At 49.9% G+C, this 17,029-nt stretch overlaps 1 protein-coding gene across 2 annotated transcripts; it reads right to left on the bottom strand.

Annotated features, from left to right (window-relative positions):
* Nucleotides 1-73: 73 nt before the first annotated feature.
* On the bottom strand, nt 74-12,838 carry TXLNA (taxilin alpha). Of its 2 annotated transcripts, none has more exons than XM_043445170.1 (11): nt 12,712-12,838; nt 11,956-12,165; nt 10,626-10,964; nt 8,821-8,912; nt 8,062-8,232; nt 6,519-6,713; nt 5,372-5,491; nt 5,061-5,135; nt 4,461-4,553; nt 4,068-4,163; nt 74-3,356 (listed from the first exon to the last, which is right to left on the bottom strand). In XM_043445170.1, the coding sequence occupies exons 2-11, from the start codon at nt 12,131-12,133 to the stop codon at nt 3,030-3,032; spliced, it is 1,686 nt and encodes a 561-aa protein (XP_043301105.1). In that variant the 5' UTR covers nt 12,134-12,165; nt 12,712-12,838; the 3' UTR covers nt 74-3,029. The 2 variants fall into 2 exon arrangements, with proteins under 2 accessions (XP_043301105.1, XP_043301106.1); XM_043445171.1 differs by having other exon boundaries at nt 12,671-12,787.
* Between the last annotated feature and the right edge of the window lie 4,191 nt (nt 12,839-17,029).

Genomic DNA, 17,029 nt, shown 5'->3' with positions numbered 1-17,029 from the left:
GATCTGGACACATCAGTGATGGGTGGATGGATCCAGAAGTAGCAAAGGACCACGAAGGTTGGAAGAGAAAAAGTAAGGCAACAGACTCTTTATTTAATGTGGTTTTAAAATACATCAAGTCCCTGGCTGTTGTGAATACCAAAAGGAGACAAAAAAGCTGTCAGCACAGCTTCAAACAAATCTGGACGGCCAGGCTGGGCCATAAGGGAAGCAGTTACAGGGACAGAAGGCAGCACCCCTCCCCCAGGCAGGAGCCTGGCTGTCCCTAGGGTGACCTCCTCTGTGCTGAGCACGGTGGGAGGGCTGGAGCAGCAGCAGGAGAACCACCTCAGCAGGCCTGGGCACCCCCTGCCAACAGACACCAGGGTGGGGGGGTGCGGGGAAATAACCATTGTTTACAGACGTAACATTCTCTCATAGAAAGTGCCTGAGCGCAGCCCATGGTCCAAAACCCTCACAGAAAACAAATTTTTAAAAAAGTGCTGCTGCCACCTCTCAGAATCTGGTGTACACGAAGCTCTCAGCTGGACAAGACCCTGAACACAAGTTACTGTCAGCAGAGCCTCACCTGCGGTGGTCCCCTGGAGGAAAAGCTAGCAATCTAAGAAACCAACACAGCTCTTGGTCCAAAAACTGAGGTCATGGGCAGGAGACCTGCCCCACTGAGGAAGGAACTGGCCTTCATTTGTGGATAGGCCACCTCTTCATCTGGCCCAGGACCCTGGCTGGTGTGGGCAGCACCCAGGAACCCGGGCTGACTTTGGAAAGCAGAGCAAGCAGAGCAGCTGTAGTGATTGAAAAGATTTGGTCAACGGAGAGAAGAATGGGACCCCACCTACAGCCTGGCCTGGATGGCTGCAGAGGGCTGAGCTGAGAGCAGAGCTTCTACCCTGCATGGCTGGGGCCACCTTGCTCACCAAGCAGCTAGACGTGGCTTCTGAGGACTGCAACTTGCCACACCATACTGGGCTCTGGCAGTCCCCTCCCGGCCAACACTATAGGCTTTAAGAGGTAGCTGAAGTGGGGCAGGTGGTCCTGTGGGCCACTGCAGGCCTCCCTGCTCTTTGAAGGGGGCAGGCAGAAACTTCTGCCTCTTCCCGTGCTTCCTTAGCCCAGCAAACCCTGTTGGCAGCTCTTGTTCCTCAGCAGAGCAGGATCTCAGCCAGGGATGGCAAATAGGTCTCAACACTCACACTGGCTGCTGGGGGAATCTTGAGAAATGAGGGTATACCAGGAATGTAGCAGGAAATACTCAGAAGCAGATTAGTGGTACCACCCATGGATGAAGAGGGGAAACGATGTGTCATTCATTTGCCATCTCTGGTCTAAGTCCTAACATGATTCAGGAGTACTTCACACTCTCTATGAACCTTATCACCTGAGGGATTTAAGAACTGTTAAGAGCGGGCTATTTGTGGAAGATGAAGGGAGTTATAAGACAACGAACTAACTTCAGGGAAATACAAGAAGCAAAAACTCATCCACTCAATCCATCTTGGTCTATGGCTTCCGCAGCTACAATGAAGCTGAAGCCCAGCTGGAGATGGGATTATGGCACCCCCAAACCCAGCGTAGCCCTGCTTCCTGATGCAAGACTCATACATTCTGCTGTCCCAGAAGTGTTTTGTACAAAGACTGGCTAATGCTCTGGCAAGTTTGCTAACAGTAGGTCTTTCAGAGTACAGAGTAGCATGTGTAAGGGATGGGAGTTGGGGTAGAGAAGAAACAGACACAACTATCTGTAGCCATTCTGTGGACTTCTGGGGCTCAGTCAATGGCTGAGTCTCATTCTTATCCATTAGCCGTTGGACAAGACCTGGGGGCGCTCACACAGGAACAAGTAGGCTGTCAAGGACGGCATATCTCAGCTCTTATTAAGTGGGTAACAAAATCAGGGCAAATCTCAAAAAAGAATGCACACTGTGGGCATGGATATATGAAGCAGACTCATCAAGCCAAGGGGACGGTTGGACCCGGGGCCCAGCATCTGCTGCGTGGAGACAGTGGTGATAGCATCAGCAGCGGCCACCCAGGACTGAAGCCACAGTGAAGCTTGTGGCAAAGTCATGGGGACCCTTTCCTTTCTCTTACTATAAATAATCTGACTTCATCAAGCAGGAATCCTAAGCACCAATGTGGCAAAGGTGCCAGGCAGGGTGCTGAGGGGGGTGGGGCGCTAGAGGCCAGGAGCTCAGGCACCACTGCTATAGCGCCCCTTCCTCCTCAGAAGAGCCTCAACCCGAACACTGTCACGTGCAAAACAAAAACAGGAAACAAACCCAAACCTTCTGAAAGAATCCTTTGGGTGATCTCTGGTCCATCATTTGTGCAGGCTAGAGAGGCACCTGTGAATGATAAGGCTACTGCGAAGCATCATTGGCCTGGTCCTGGCACCACCAGCACGCAGGGGAAGCGGCACCTGAGGGGCTCCCTACCAGCACATCACCCTGCACAGAACATGCTCCAGGTCCCTTGTCCTAGGCAGGGAGGCAGTCCGATCACCAGCTCCAAGTGCTCTGTCAACGCTCTGCCTGGAGACTCCTTTTCCAGGTCAAGGGAAGCAAAGGAGCTTCCAGGGAAGCTAGGAGAGCTGGAGCTGCCCAAGTCCCGCTAACAGGAGAAACACAGTCGTGGCCTGGGCGTGTCACCTGTCACGAGCTCTGAAGGGCAGGGAGGGAGGGGTGAGCCTCACATCAGGCAGGGAAAAAGCTTGAGACACTTGTCCTGCCAGCTTACTGTGCCGGCAGCTCCCCTTTAAGACGCTTCAGCTCACAGAAGAGCCACTGACTTGATGTGTACACACCCCCACCTGTGATGCAAGCCCATTTTACACTTACAGATATATAAATGTATGAGGCCTTGCACATATGCCGTATGTATGCAGAACTGACCCATAAAATCCAAAACTGCAAAGAGTCAGATGTCAGCCAGGTCAGAGCACCCTGGGCCTCAGCGGTGGGAGCCTCGCACAGGCCGGGCCTAGCTGAGTGGCTCGCTCCCTTCCCAGAGCGCCCCCTGGCATGGGCACCCTAGGCAGTGATGGAGGTGGGTTCCTGGGGCCCCGTTTGGCCTGAAGGGTCTGTGCTCAGTGCTCCGGGGCAGCAAGGAGCTTCTGTGGCCCTCGGGGAGCTTGGAGTTTGAACCCTGGGCCCCTCGGCACCCTGTTCCTTAGAGGCATTGGCAGCCTCTGCCCTTTGCTCAGGGCCACTGTCAGTGAGGGGAGCCTGGCCTCCAGCACTCAGGTCCTGCACCCTCTTGTTCAGGTCGTTGCGCTCTGACTGCAGCGCTCGGCACAGCTTCTCCAGCCGCTGGATTTTCACCTGCAGGCCCTCCAGCTCTTTGTCCCGGAGTGTTTTCTAGGGAGAGAAATGGGGCCTTCAGTTCCATGTCATCAACCACCCACCCGCCACTGCCACTTGGTAGAAAACATTCACCATTCACATTTTAACAACGCTGGGCACTGGCCAGAGTCAAAAGCTGGCCCCTTTCGAGTAAACAGTCCTGGTTTATGCTGAGACATGGCTGCCAGCTGGAGACAGGTGTGGTATAGAGAAGGGGCATGGCTTGGAGGTGATGGATTCCTCTGTGTATTCACCAGATGGCCTTAGCAAGTGCTTGGCTTTTGAGTCTGTTGCCTTATCAGTTAGCCTGGACTACTAACATCACCTCATAGATCTTGAGAGAGCTCAATGAGCTGGCGCATCCACACACTCAGCAGGGTCTGGCACACAGCAGCCTCTCCATCAATTACTTTCTCCTCCTTCGCCTCAAGCCACAAAATCAAATTATCTGCACGGCTCTGCATGCCAGCTGCACACACATAGGCACCCCTTGCTTTTTCTGCTGTTTCCTCCTTTCTTCCATTTGCTCTCTTTGCTTCCATTACACACCTATCACTAAGCTCACTACCTCCCTTGAGGAGACAGCTGGTGCGTCTGGACTTGGACAGACATGCGCGTGAATCCCAGCTCCACTTGGGGCTCACTGTATCCTTCTCAGTAGAAAGTACAGGAAAGGGCCAAGAATTTCCCACCCCCCAGCTCGGCTGCACCCCGCACTCAGCCCACCTCCTCGGCCATCTCCAGCAGGGCCTTGTTGCTGCTTTCCCACCGGGACCGGTACATGGTGGTTTCTTTTTCCAGCTTCTTGATCTTCTTAGTCATCTGGGTTATGTGACACATAGAAGGAAATGGTCAGGGGGTCAGGCGATCTCTACATCTTTGTCTCCAAGTTGGGAAACCATCCCAAGGGGGCGAGATCAGTGCTTTCTGAGCCACCCCAGGGTGTATCCAGGTAAATATGGCCCACTCTTACCCACCCATGGTATCAGTCACATATTACTGTAAAGAGCACCACATGAAGCACTCCAGGGATGGGGCTTCCTGAAGGCAGGCCTAGTGTTCAATTCAGAATGAAGCCGCTTGCACCCCATAGTCACCCCCAATCTGGACCACAGTCACCTTTTCCATCTCCTGTTTGAATGTGGTGAAGACCTCACTGCTTTTGGAAAGAGTGTTCTGGAACTCCTCAAACTTCTCAGTGTACAGGGCAAGCTGGGTGAGAGAGAAGCCCACAAGTAAGACTGGGCTTTTTTGGAGCGCACTTCTGGTCAACCAGCTCAGACCCACCCTTAGCCCTCTGACCCAACAATTCTGTTGAGATACCAGTTTTCCGTAAAACAAGACAAAAACCATATATTTGGAAGGATATAATCTAAAATGTTAAGCCTAAAAAGTAGGACTGGGGTGATTTATATATTTCCTGTAATGTTCCTTTTCAAACTTTTCTTCCAGAATGAAGTTCATTTACATAATTGAAATCACCTGTTCTGTCTCCACCTCCTCAAAAGGAACACAACACTTTGGACCTAGAACAAGTCCTTCTAGCTTGCCTACCCACCCTGGTCACCACCACATACGTGCCAGCCAGGTCGAGAGAACAAAGGCTTGGGAGGTCACACAGGAGTCAAGGTGGGCCTAGAATGAGGGTTCCATTTCCCTCCCCCGGGATGGGGCTCAGCTTGGGGACCATGGAGGCACAGGGGGAGACTGTAGTCTTACCTGCTGTTTCAGGTGGGTCTCCTGCTGCTTCATCAGCTCACACATCCTCTGGGACTCCACAGCCTCTTTGAGGAGCTATTTCCAAGACAGGACCCCAGATTCCATCAGAAGCCCCTAGAGGCTGCATCTGGACTGTTTTAGCCATATGCACCATGACCCCCCAAGGCTTCCTGCTCTCAGATGGTTTCTGAGCTGGCAGTGCCCTGGCCTAACCAGACAACAACCTCTCCCGGGCACACTTCACTGTGAGCTGAGCCAGAACCCGACCCACCTTCCTCCCAGAACCCCCACCCCTGGGGCCTGAGCCTCACAAAATCCTTCTCCCGCTGGTGCCTCTCCTCGGCCTCCTTCAGCATCTCCTGGGCCTGCTGGAGCTTGGCGTCCACCAGCTGCTGCTGCAGGTCCTTGTGTTTGAAGACTTTGTCAATGTGCTGCAGGAAAGCATTGCCGGGGGTGGGTGTGTGGTTTCCATCTGTTAGGAGCTTTTCTTGGGGATGCCCAATAGCTACAGGATGCTCCACATGCAGAGACCAGGGCACTGCCCAGTCTCCCACCTCAGTATGACATGCTGAACTCCCACCTGTCCCATAGGTTGTGGCCCCAAGTACCTGGAAGGTCTACTTCCCAACCTCACCTTGTTTCTTTCCCACTAAGTCAGTCTGGCATGAACACAGGGATGAGATCACCTCCCAGGAAGCCAAGTAACAGATACACTCAAACCTTCAGCCTCATTATTCCACTGGACTGAGAACCTGCACTTTTGTAGCCCAACTCCCTAGTAAGTGGGAGTACCAGGGGGAAAGGAGAGGGAAGAAGAAGAGGGCCCTTCACTCGGCCCGGAAGGGCCAACTGACAGTGTGCAGGGACCCAAAGAGAGGGACTCAAGTGCCTGGGACAGCAGTCAACACCCATCAAGGGAGTGACGTCCTGCCCTTTCGGGTGGCAGGGGCAGCAAAACAGCAAGTAACTGGAGGGCACAGCCCCTAGAGTCAATCACTGAACACAGTTCCAGCTTCCACCCTGTGATGCCAAATTCTAAAACTCTGAAAACTGAAATTGTCTTAAGTGGGCAGAAAAATTTGACCCATATTACTGTAGGGCTAATTATAAACCTAGGTGAGAATACTCACAAGTTTAACTACATAAGCATTAACGTGTCTGATCTGGGGTGCTGCCACAAATCCCTGCTGGGGTGCGACAAAATACATGATCCATGAATATAACTCCAGTCTAGAACATGGACAGTTTTATTCCAAAAGACACCTGGCCCTACAGTTTAGGACAGGGCACTGTGGATCCAGTTGTGTGGTCACAAGCAAGATTCCTCTCACCACCTCAGTTCCTTATCTAGACCCCTCCTGAGGTAAGAAGGGGGAATGGGTGAAGGGATGAAGCCTGGAAAGTGCTGCCTGGTGCTGGCACCCACCCAGACTCCTCAGTCCGCTGGCGGCCCCTCACCTCCTCCCGCAGCTCATACTGCTCAATCAGCTTCTTGAGCCTTTCAGCCAGCTCCACGTTCTCCTGGCGTAGCTTGGAATTGCGCTCATTGTGCTGTTCCATCTGCAGCTGGATGTCATTCAGCGTCACCTGGAAGTGCGAGGTCACTTCCTTGCGTTTCTCCTCCTCCTCCCGGGCCCGTTGCACACCTTCTTCCTGGGCAGAGAAGTCACCCCAGCTCCATCATCCACCGCTCCCAGCCTCACAGGGCTCTCCCCCCAGTCCAGGGATGCTCTTTCCTGGTAGCCCTCCCTGCTCTCCCAGTGAGGAGCAGCCAGGCTCTAAAGAGATGTCAAGCAATGGGAGCTTCTAATGGACCCCTCTGTAAATAGGTGACATCGAGCCACAGACTCCCTGAAAAATGTAAGTATACAGGTAAGTACCTTTCTAAAGAAATCTAGATTTCCTGAAGCCTACTGTTCCTGGCCTCAGAATAAGTTTGGAAGATCTATTAGTCTCAGTTAAATGTGCTTTTATCTATGACCCCCTCACCCTGACCAAGTAGTTAAAATTCAGTAATACCCAGGGTTGGTAGGGTTGTGCAGAATTAGGCACTTGGACACTATTGGTGGGAAGGCAAAATCTATTAAAATTAAAATTTGATACTCTTTGACCTAGACATTTCACTTCTGAGATTCAGCCTATGGATAAATCCTATATAATTAGCCAGAGATATATAAAAAGAATTTTCACTGTAGCTCTGTATCTGTAACAGTGAAAAATTGGAAACAACACAAAACACACTAACTAGGGTATTGAGTAAATGCAGTCCATCCATATAATGCCACTGTTAAAAAGAATGAGACAAGCTTATATAAGTCATAGGGAAAGATGAGGCATTGAGAAAATGGAATAGGCTATGAAACAATACATGTATAATAATTTCATTAAAAAACAAAATAAAACAAAACTATGTTACATTTTACACTCAGGAAACTTAGAAGGCTATGCTTAAACTCACATATAAGTATGTCTGTTTCCCATTAGTTTCTACTGGGGCTGGGGTTGAGGATGGTGGGCAATAATTACCTTTGTTAGACTTCTGTCACCTTTTACTCTCTATCACATCAATATTAAATTTATAACATTTTAGAACAAACAATAAAACTGAGCAAAAAAAGTTGCAAAATATACTTACTGATGCAAAGTTTTAAAGAACCACAAAGGGTATATTTAACGATCTGGAGGTCACAGTACTGACCAAGCCTTACTCAGACTGACCGCAACCTAGGTGAAGCACAGCAGCAAGGACAAAGGCCTGACTGACGGCCCTCCGGGAGAAGGGCTGCTCCCCTGGACTCTATGGAATGGAGAAACCTGTGAAGCCCCTCGTCCGGGTTCCCTCAGCATCTAACCTCTACCTCACCTAATACAAGTGCACAGTAAGTGGTTAAGCAGCTCTAAGGCACAGTGTCACTGAGGAAATCTCTATCCCAAAGCCCTTGTTACTTTCAGGGGGAAAGCTACTGAAGACGAGTGAGGTCAGGAAGCGCGGATGGCCCACCTTGAGGGAGCGGTTATGGCGCTGCAGCTCGCGGCAGAGGCTCTCGAGCTTGCTGCGGGCCAGGACAGCCTTGCTGTGCTCGCCGCGCAGGTGGTCCTTCTCCTGCACCAGCTGGCTCTGCTTCTTCTGCAAGAGCTTCATCTGCTTCTGGGAGTTCCGGTGCTCTTCCAGCTGGAGACAGGGACAGAGGAAGAGCCCCGTGGGGACTCAAGAGTCTCCAGAGTTGACCCAACTCCAGTCATCACAGCTCAGGCTAGACACCATGATGGTGCTTCACACACTGACCCCAATAACCCCAAAGGCCCCACATCAAGGATACAGAAATGGACGCTGAGGACCAACCAGCAGAGGCTCACAGCCAGCAGATGCCAGTTTCTCTCCAAGTTGTGACTCCAGATTCAAAGCTCGTAAGACTCTTCAACCACGACATTCGCCCAACTCTCAGGAAACCTATATCCACAGACCAGCCCACCTGCTACCTTCTTCCCTATATACAGCAACAGACTCTGATTCCCCATTTCACTTCTCAATATGATTCTGAGTATCATGTTGGCCTTTTCATTATTGACAGATAATCCTTCTGCTTCCTCCTCACAGACCTTCACCTCCTTCTTAGACCCGGTCCTTTCCCATCTCAGCTCAGCTCCCCTCCCATGAGCCTATTCAGCACCATAGGAAGAAATATAATGCAACTTGGGGGTAATTAAAAATGTGCCAACCTCCCAGGGCAGGGAGGGTGTAAAAAGGGGGAGCACTGACCAGCTCAGCATACTTCTTGCACAGAGCCGCGAGCTTCTCCTCAGGGGTGCTCAGCGTGTTCAGCGTCTGCATCAGTAACGTGATCTCCTTTCCTGCAGAGCAGAGGAAGCAAAGCCATGTATCCCCTTCTCTGGAGGCCCCTGCGGGTCTGGGCCCGCTATTCTCGCCTATCAGACTTTACGTTTCCGTTCGCTGACCTGGCTCATTGCCCGCTCTTCTGTGTGCTTCAGGAGCGCTGGGACCCACTCAGTTCTGCCCACCAGCATAGCCCCAGTACCGTCCTGAGTGCCCATCACAGAGGACACACCCAACAAACACTTATTCAGTGAAGGACTGAGGAAGTTCCCTGACAGTCCAGGATTCCACGTGTTTACTGCCAAGGGCGCAGATTCAATCCCTGGTCAGGGAACTAAGATCCCGCAAGCCACACAGTGCAGCCAAAACAATTAATGAATCAATACACCACTTACACAAAGATCTTAAAAAAAAAAAGAAGAATGAGTCTCTATGAAATCTCAGAGGTGAGCACCAGGAGTGGGAGAAAGAAAACTGCCCGCTCTACCTACAGGTGAAAAAAAGGTATCCCACCTGTGAATTCAGTGCTGTTTCAATGCAAAGAAGGGCTTCCTTGGTGGTTCAGCGGTAAAGAATCCGCCTGCAATGCAGGAGACCTGGGTTTGATCCCTGGGTTGGGAAGACCCCCGGGAGAAGGAAAAGGCTACCCACTCCAGTATTCTGGCCTGGAGAGTTGTGAAGAGTCAGACACAACTGAGCGACTTTCACTTTTAATGCAAAGAAAGCCCTTCTGAAAAAGGAAGGACACAAAAGGAATAGGTCTCCTCAAAAACACTGCACTCCAGTCAACAGAGGCAGCCAACAGTGCACTTTAAAATGACTATACCCCTGCCAATAAATAAATATACCTTTCAATATCTGATCATAAGATTAAAAAAAAAAACAACCCAAACGCTTCTTTAAATTAGGATAACAGGGAGGGGGTGGGGGAGTAGTGATCCCATAAGATGTGGGTATAATACCACCTTTGCTTCTTTAACCCACTCACTCTCCATCCCCACCCAAGTGATTCCTCTACTGGCTGTGCCTGAGTCAGAGGGGGCACCGCGCTCAGCACCCTGCCACGTTCCTGAAGTGTCAACCCCTGGAGGCTCTGAGAGACCAACGCAGCAAAGGCAGATCGTTGGTACACAGGCCAAATCCAACCCACAGATGAGTTTTGTTTGGCTCCTATCCTATTAGTTGCCAACTGTCACAAATCTAGAGATTTCACATAACTCTATGTTTCTGGCTAAAAAAAGCAGCCAGCTGCAGTTCTAACATACTATCAACTCACTGGGACCAGGTGGCAGTCAAGCCTTTGGATAAAGGAGGCGTTCTCTTGGTCTCTTGGGGCCCTCTGGCTAAGCTTAACTTATTTGAGTTTTCAACCCTGGTCTAGTCCAGTTCTCTTATTGTGTAGAGAAGTGAAAACTAAGGAACAGAGAGGAGAAACGTCTTGCCTAAGGTCACGAAGCAAGTTAAAAATGGTGACAGCACAGGATGCCTACTGATGACTCCTGCTTTCCATCTTCTCAAGGAGTATACTGGACTTTAGTTTCCGCTTGTTCCCCTAATGCAGTGAACAACCGTACACCTCTACGTGATGGCCCCACTGTCCTGGCTTTGATTAGACTATGTGGTTTGGCAGCTCTGGAAGTCAGGTTTCTTCTGAATCCTTGCAGAGCAGGCTAGCTCAGGAATGTCAGGTCCAAACTCCCTCCCCTCACAAGTAGCTGCTCTCTGCTCACCCAGACCCTTGGCTTTCTTCTTCTCCTGTGGCCTTCGGTGGTCTCGGTCTACGACCTCATCACTGGTCCGGATCTCGTCCGGGCCCGGCTCCCCCTTGGAGATTTCCTTCTCACCATTGACTACTGGAGTCTCTGGCTCAGGCTCCCCATTCCTCGAGGCATAGGTCCGGGACTTCTCTGCATCTTCGGGTTCAGCAGGCTCACCCTGTGCCACATCCTCGCCTGGGCCCCCCTGACTGCTGTCCATGCAGTATGTACTGAGGATGTCTTCCAGCTGGCGGCTCAGCTCCTCAGAGACATCCTGGAGGGCGCCAGACTGAGCACTCTTGGCTTGTGCTCCTACAGGAGAGGATGAAGGGCAGAGAGGGAAATGAGACGGTTAGGCCGCTGGTTGGGATTTTTCAGGCCCAAACATACTGGTTTGGGTTAAATGTTGCCTAAATTCTCTAAGCCTCAGTTTACTTCCTTATAAACCAACATAACTATTTCTCACTACTGCCCAACCACGCTTGTTTTGAGCATAAAAGAAATCAAGTAGATGGGAGGGGGGTTCAGGATGGGGAACACATGCAAGTCCATGGCTGATTCATGTCAATGTATGGCAAAAACCACTATAATACTGTAAAGTAATTAGCCCCCAACTAATAAAAATAATTGGAGGAAAAAAAAAGAAATCAAGTAAGCAGACCATCCAACACACAGGGGTGGCATCATGTAGCAGGACCTCTACATCTAAACTCTAAGTCTAGTCCATTCCCTTCTCCACCCTGCCAATATTGCCTGATATTAAAAAAGTCCCAGGGAATTCCCTGGCAGTCCAGTGGTTAGGGCTCTGGGCTTCATGGGGCGGGGGGAGGGTCCATCCCTGATGGGAACTAAGATCCTGCAAGCCACCGGGTGCTGTCTTAAAAAAAAATAAGAGTTCCAGAGGAGACAGTGTTTTGGGAAATCAAGTTTTCTCTTTACTTTCGTCAAGTAATAAATCCTTCCTTCTCTGGGAGAGGGAAAAAAAAAAAAGCACCAGAAATGCCTTAAGTATAAACATCAGTTACCCACTGGTGAATGAGGTGTTTCTAACCTGGATTTGCTGGTTGGGAGTCTCATCTGACTGCCAACCTCAACCTGACTTAATCCTGTCAGAGGTCTGCCCGTGGGCTTTGAATGGTAGGCTCTATCCACTCCCCAGCGCCTGGTGGGGGCTGCGCAGACTCAGCGCTGGCCTCCTCTCTGCTGGGTAAACAGTGGCCTGGGCCTCTAATTCCAGAAGCTAGACCGGCGCGCCACAAACTCCTCCCCCTGCGCGTGTTGGAAAAGCAGAGCTGGCACACACCCTCTGCCTTCCCTGCAGCCTGGCTGGTGGAACCTTCAGCTTCTGCCGCAGGAGCTGACTGGCTGGGCCGCCCCTGGGCTCCCTCAGGTCCTGCTTCCGGTTGCCCCGGAGTGCTTTTGGGGTTGGAAGTGTTGCCTGATTGCTTGGCAGGCCCATTCTTTTTGTCTTGGTTCTTCATTGTAGTATGAAATGTCAGGTTAGAAACAGATCCTATAGAAACAAACACATTGCTATTTTCCAGACTTGAAAAGTCCTCCTCAGCCTGGATCAGAAATCCCAATATCGGGGGGCGCGCAAAGCTGGAAACAAACTGGCAGGCCTTCACCGGAGGGAGTCAGCGCTTCTCCCAGTCTCTGGTCAGTCCAGTGTGCCCAGCCAGGCCTCCTTTTTCCAAAAGCCACTTCTCGGCACAACACTGGCCCCTCACCACAGGCCGCGCGCGGTACAGTCTCAAGGACCGGGACTGACGTGGCGGGACGCAGGATTCCCGGTTCCTCTCCGCCCCCCAGACCCCACGTGGGCGCACTCCCGTCGCGCGCGCGCGCAGCCACCCACGCCCCGCTCGCCCAACAGCCGCGCGCGCGCGCGCCGCCCCGCGCATGCGCACAGGCCACAGCCCTGCCTCCCCGCCACCCCCCACCGCCCCCAGGCCCAAGCATTCACATTGAACCCGCGCGATTCCCCGCACCGGCCAAAACCATCTGAGACCACAGACCCTCTGCTCGCGGTGTTCCCCCTAGCTGCCGCCGTACGCACCCCCACCGCCGACACCCCGACGGCTTCGCCCGCTCTGGCCTCGGACCGGAAACCCTGGATAACTGCTGCCGGCAGAGCCTCCTGCTCGCGCCGCAGCCAATCAATAGCCGGCGCTAGCGCGGGGCTTGCTGGGAAAGATGAAGCGAAGGCGGCCTCCGAGGAGGGTGAGTTGGAAAGGCGGGGGAGGGGAAGGACTACGCGTCCCTCCATGCATCGGGGCTAACCCCTGCCTCCCAAGATGCAATAGGGCTTTAGTCCTCGAAGCCGCAGACCCAGGAGGTCTGAAAGGAGTCAGTCATTCTGCACAAATACTCTTCAACCTCGTTTCTATCACGCAGAAGCTATGATTCAGCTCCTAGAGCCTTTCGCCAGGCTACTTTTTTCTGCATGCCTCCACTACCCCGTCCTTCCTGCTGTGAACATCTGTGTGTGTGTGTGTGTGTCTGTGTGTCTGTGCTTAGTCGCTCAGTTGTGTCCGACTCTTGCGACCCCATAGACTGTTGTAACCTGCCAGGCTCCTCTGTCCATGTGAACATCTGTGACTGTCTAGGAACTCTGAGGAGTAGGGGAATACCGGGCTGGCTATCAGACCAGTATTTCAGTCCCAACTTCATCACTAATTTGCTGTGTGACTGGGCATTCTTTTCCCTCCCAGGGCTTCAATTTCCATATTCAAATAGAATTTTTTAATAGTTTGGTTTTTTTTAACACGCTAGTTTCCCCGGTATCTTAAATACTGTACCTTTTGTTATTCCCAATTTACAGCTGTGGACTGTAAGACACAAGTTAGGTATCTTGTCCAAGGTCACATCGTTAATGACTGATGAGAGCAGATTCAAAGCCAGGAAGTTTGGCACCCATCCTAACACTGGACTACCCGCCTCTTACTCAGAATAACCACCCATGGTAGGCTTTCCTTGAGGATGAATCAAGGTAACCTGGAAGGTAACATTTTTCCATCTTCATTACCAGCTCTAGTGGCTCTTTGGAAAGTACTGAGGAGGCCCTGCAAGGGGAAATTTGGCCTCAGCATATTCCTGAGTGTTTTCTCTGCATGGCGCACCGTCTACAAAGTTCCAATTGCACTGGGGCTAAAGAGGAAAAAAAGCCAAGCTTTTCTCCTTGTGAGACCACAAGACAAATGTGAGACCGACTGCAATACTTGATCCATTTGTCTATTAGATAGTGGAATAAAGTTAACAATCTGTGTGCCTGTATTAAATGCCTAACTGGTATGGCTTCTGTTTCCAGCCAGTACTACCTATGCCCTCAGCCTTTTTTGTTCCATCTATACTTTTACTATTTCCAGGACTCCCCAGGTTTTTGTAGGTGCTGTTCTACCTTCCAAAATTCCCTTCTTGGCAAAACAAAATCTTTTGAGGCCCACCTAACTCAAAGGCCACTTCAAAGTCTTTTCAGTTCTCTGCAGTTTGTTTTAGCTCTCTAGGTCTGGACAGAGTTTTGTTCTAGCATTAGCGGGGAGGTGTTGAGATTATTAGCTTACAAGTCACTGAACATTGCAAGAACTGTTGGCTAAAAGCTCTAGTCCTAAAACCTAGCATCAGTCTGGGGGCTGAGACGGCAGAGAATATTTTTAATTATTTTGCAAACTGGGCATTGTTTTAGAGTTCTTCAGTTCAGTTGCTCAGTTGTGTCAGACTCTGTGACCCCATGGGCTGTAGCACGCCAGGCTTCCTTGTCCATCACCAACTCCTGGAGCTTGCTCAAACTCATGTCCATTGAGTCGGTGATGCCATCCAACCATCTCATCCGCTGTCATCCCCTTCTCCTCCCGCCTTCAGTCTTTACCAGCATCAGGGTCTTTTCCAATGAGTCAGTTCTTAGCATCAGGTGGCCGAAGTATTGGAGTTTCAGCTTCAGCATCAGTCCTTCCAATGAATATTCAGGACTGATTTCCTTCAGGATTGACTGGTTTGATCTCCTTGCAGTTGTAGAAGACTCAAGAGTCTTGAACTGTCAACGACAGTTCAAAAGCATCAATTCTTCAGCGCTCAGCTTTGTTTATGGTCCAACTCTCACATCCATACATGACTACTGGAAAAAACATAGCTTTGACTAGATGGACCTTTGTCAGTAAAGTACTATCTTTGCTTTTTAATATGCTGTCTAGGTTGGTCATAGATTTTCTTCCAAGGAGCAAGTGTTTTTTAATTTCATAGCTGCAGTCACCATCTGCAGTGATTTTGGAGCCCCCCAAAATAAAGTCTACCACTGTTTCCATTGTTCCCCATCTATTTGCCATGAAGTGATGGGACTGGATGCCATGATCTTCGTGTTTGGATGTTGAGTTTTAAACCAACTTTTTCACTCTCCTCTTTCACTTTCATCAAGAGGCTCTTTAGTTCTTCGCTTTCTGCCATAAGGGTGCTGTCATCTGCATATCTGAGGTTACTGATATTTCTCCCGGCAATCTTGATTCCAGCTCGTGCTTCATCCAGCCCGGCATTTTGCATGATGTACTCTGGATATAAGTTAAATAAGCAGGGTGACAATACACAGCCTTGATGTACTCCTTTCCCAATTTGGAACCAGTCCATTGTTCTATGTCCAGTTCCAACTTGCTTTTTGACCTGCATACAGATTTCTCAGGAGGCAGGTAAGGTGGTCTGGTATTCCCATTCTCTTTCAGAATTTTCCACAGTTTGTTGTGATCCACACAGTCAAGGCTTTGGTGTAGTCAATAAAGGAGATGTTTCTCTGGAACTCTTGCTTTTTCTATGATCCAGTGGATATTGGCAATTTGATCTCTGGTTCCTCTGCCTTTTCTAAATCCAACTTACACATCTGGAAGTTCTTGGTTCATGAACTGTTGAAACCTAACTTGGAGAAGTTTGAGCATTACTTTGCTAGCGTGAGATGTGTGCAATTGTGCGGTAGTTTGAACATTCTTTGGCATTGCCTTTCTTTGGAATTGGAATGAAAACTGACCTTTTCCAGTCCTGTGGCCACTGCTGAGTTTTCCAAATTTGCTGGCATATTGAGTGTAGCACTTTCACAGTATCTTCTTTTAGGATTTGAAATAGCTCAACTGGAGTTCTATCACCTCCACTAGCTTTGTTCATAGTGGTGCTTCCTAAGGCCACTTGACTTCGCATACCAGGATATCTGGTTCTAGGTGAGTGATCATACCATCAAGGTTATCTGGGTTGTTAAGATCTTTTTTGTATAGTTCTTCTGTGTATTCTTGCCACATTTGTCTTCTGCTTCTGTTAAGTCCATACCGTTTCTGTCTTTTATTGTGACCATCTTTGCATGAAATGTTCCCTTGGTATCCCTAATTTTCTTGAAGAGATCTCTAGTCTTTCCCATTCTATTGTTTTCTCTATTTCTTTGCATTCATCACTGAGGAAGGCTTTCTCATCTCTCCTTTCTATTCTTTGGAACTCTGTGTATATTAGAGCTCTTAAGATGGTAAAATATTTTTCCTTAGTGAGAGACTTCAGGGCAATGCTCTTCCCCACCCCTTAGGCAGTGTCTGCCAAGTAACATTGAGAGGCAGTATTGATATAATGGTAAAAGGCAGAACTCAAGCTCAAAAAGGTTTGGAATTCAGGTCTCTCAAAACCAAGGCCTTCATTATTTCCAGAAAAGCATGTGGGAAATCTCGAGGTAACATGAATCAGGCTTTGATGGATTTCCATAAGAATAGGGTGTTCTAGGCAGAGATAAAAAACAATAGAACAAGGTATGCATGGGGTGAGAGGAGTGATGTTCCGAGAAGGGTCAACAGTGGCCTCCAAGGGCCAGCTATGAAAGTCGCTCAGTTGTATCCGACTCTTTGTGACCCTATGGACTGTATAGTCCATGGGATTCTCCAGGCCAGAATACTGGAGTGATAGGGTAGCCTTTCCCTTCTCCAGGTTAATCTTCCCAACCCAGGGATCGAACTCAGGTCTCTCCCCGCATTGCGGGCCGATTCTCTACCAGCTGAGCCACAAGGGAAGCCCAAGAAAACTGGAGCGGGTATCCTATCCCTTCTCCAGGGGATCTTCCCAACCCAGGAATTGAACCAGGGTCTCCTGCATTGCAGGTGGATTCTTTACCATCTGAGCTATCAGGGAAGCCCTGCTAGGTAATGAGTAAAACACAGGCAAGGAATAAGAAAATTTGATAGAAAAATGGGTTAAAAAGTTACTTTTTCCTTTGCTATAAGAGAAGATGGGAACAACATTAATATCTGCCAGGGAGCCCAATGGTAATGGTGGTGAACAGTAATAGAACTCTTGCAGATTGTCTTCAAGCAGAAACTCAGGCCCAGGAGTGCTAGATATTTGAGGGTGGGGAGGCTTTTTTCTTT

Source organism: Cervus canadensis, chromosome 24, assembly GCF_019320065.1.
Source record: "Cervus canadensis isolate Bull #8, Minnesota chromosome 24, ASM1932006v1, whole genome shotgun sequence".
Taxonomy (NCBI): Eukaryota; Metazoa; Chordata; class Mammalia; order Artiodactyla; family Cervidae; genus Cervus; species Cervus canadensis.
Note: the sequence above shows the minus strand (reverse complement) of the source record. Positions and strands in the feature narration are given on the sequence as shown.